Source organism: Pteropus vampyrus, unplaced genomic scaffold (assembly GCF_000151845.1).
Source record: "Pteropus vampyrus isolate Shadow unplaced genomic scaffold, Pvam_2.0 Scaffold11322, whole genome shotgun sequence".
Classification (NCBI taxonomy): domain Eukaryota; kingdom Metazoa; phylum Chordata; class Mammalia; order Chiroptera; family Pteropodidae; genus Pteropus; species Pteropus vampyrus.
In genome coordinates this window covers 1-2,136 of record NW_011900103.1, presented here as the reverse complement: position 1 = coordinate 2,136, position 2,136 = coordinate 1, and the positions used below count along the sequence as shown (strand labels likewise).

The following is a 2,136-nucleotide window of genomic DNA, read 5'->3' as shown; positions in this document are numbered from 1 at the left end:
CAGAGGGCCACATGTCCCTCAGGTCAGACAGCCGGCTCGTTTGCTGCTCAGTGTCCCCTTTCCATTCCGTTTCTGTGGGTGAACCCACAAGAGTTCGAATAAAGACAGACCCGTGTGCTGAGTGTGTGTCCTAACGTTTGCTCCGGCCGAGCATCGCCGAGCCTGTCCGTGTTCCAGCAGGAGGGAGTGCGGGTTACTCTCTGTGACGAACATCATTGCGTGTTCTCCGCGCGCGTGGGGAAGTCCCCCAGAGTGGCATCTGTGAAAGAAAAACGTGTCAGAAAGCGCGGTATTCGTGGACCGCGGTCATCCAGAGGCCTCCCCAGCTCGCATGCCGCGGGCCGCAAGGCAGCCCCTTCCCGCGGTCCTCGCAGACCCGCCGGCGGAGACGCATCTGATTCCCGCATCTGGTCCTCTGATTTCTTGCAAAGCTGAGGGGCCGTTTCTGGGGCGTGGGGCAGCTTTGTATTCGTTCTTTTTGCATCCTTTATTTTTGTGGTGGGGCATTTTTTTATTAGAGCATTTTCTATTCTTAACTCGTGGGCGTTCTTTACGTCTTCCGGGTACGTGACGGATGGAAATCCGCTGCTGCTTGTGTCCTAAGCCCTTTTTTTCCTGGTTTGCTTTTTCCGTTTCCCGATTGGAAGTTTTGTGTTCTCACCTGTGAGCATTTCCTTCCATAACCTCCGCTGTTGCTGACGTAGTTGGAAAAGGCCCCCGCCCCTGAGTTGACATGAACAGGCACCCGTGTTTTCAGTCTGCTGAGGGAGGGGAGAGCCAGCTGTGAGAGAAGCCAGGGGCCACCTGTGCTGGCAGCTGGGCTCCGGCCAGCAGGGCGGTCCAGGGCTGGGCTCCATCCTGGGGCCAGTGCCCAGCCCAGTGCTGCGAGAACCCAGGCTCTATTATGACAGGTTCCCCAGTCAGCAGAGGGGTTGGCCCACGCTGCTGCTGGACTCCATGTGCCCTGCTCTCCCGGCAGCCCCCTGAATCCCAAGGTTGGACCCTGCTGTGACATGCCCGCCATGAAGGCGCTCCTCGGCACACTCTGGCTTGCTCTGGCCTGTGGCTCTGTGCACACCACCCTGTCAAAGTCAGATGCCAAAAAGGCCGCCTCCAAGACACTGCTGGAGAAGGTAAGGGCGGTCTGGGGGCTGGCCAAGGGGCTGACCTGTCGCACGTCTTTCCGCTTGCGGGGGCCTCGTACCCGCGCAGCTGGTGAGCCGGGAGGCTAAGGGGCTTGGCTCTTCGGGTGGCCGGCCCTGTGCTACCCCAGCGCTCTGGCCGGGTAGCCTCAGGGAGCAGCTTTGGGGGCCTGAGGGTGTGCCTGCCCCACCGGCCATCTTCTGTGACGATGCCCAGATTTCGGTCCCCACCTGCGTTCTGCTTCTCTTGACACCGGCACCTGTCCCACCTCATCAAGTTCTATAATGTTCACAGCAGGGAGCAAGTCAGCGTGTGCCGCGTTTGTGCCTGTTTCTCGGTGGGCCTTCCCCTGTGGTCGGGCCAGTGTCGCCATGTGGATTCTGGGCGCAGTCCCTTGCTGGGTTGAAAGGACCACTCTGCTCCTCGGGCCCTGCCCGCCGCCTGCAGATGGCAGACATGACGGCTTACTCCCTGTTCCTTTCAGACTCAGCCTTCAGAGAAGCCTGTCCAAGATCGGGGTCTGGTGGTGACGGACCCCAGACCCGAGGATGTGGTTCTCGAGCATCGTAGCTACTGCTCGGCAAAGGCACGGGAAAGGCACTTTGCTGGGGACATCCTGGGCTACGTCACTCCAGTAAGCTGGGCCCCGGGTGGACAGTGTGGTCCCAGGGCAAGGCAGTGACGGGTCTGCCTTCTCACTGGGGCTGCAGTGGGGCTTGCAAAGGGGTCCTCTGGGGGCATGGGCCCTGTCCAGAGGCGGCCCTCGGGCTCAGCTGCAAGGGGCTCACCCGTCCCCGTACTCCCCAGTGGAACAGCCACGGCTACGACGTCGCCAAGGTGTTTGGAGGCAAGTTCACACAGATCTCGCCCGTGTGGCTGCAGCTGAAGCGGCGCGGCCGTGAGATGTTCGAGGTCACAGGCCTCCACGACGTGGACCAAGGTTCTCCCCGTGCTGCTCGCCCCAGGGCCCGGGGGGTGTCAGTAAGCGTGTAT

The 2,136-nt window shown here is 61.2% G+C and overlaps 1 protein-coding gene across 1 annotated transcript; it reads left to right on the top strand.

Annotated features, from left to right (window-relative positions):
• Positions 1-6: 6 nt before the first annotated feature.
• LOC111734999 (chitinase domain-containing protein 1-like) lies at positions 7-2,130 on the top strand (the record flags this gene model as incomplete). Its single annotated transcript, XM_023526843.1, has 3 exons — positions 7-1,133; positions 1,628-1,777; positions 1,951-2,130. Coding segments are annotated over exons 1-3 (450 nt in total), but the record flags the coding sequence as incomplete, so codon positions are not given.
• Positions 2,131-2,136: the final 6 nt, after the last annotated feature.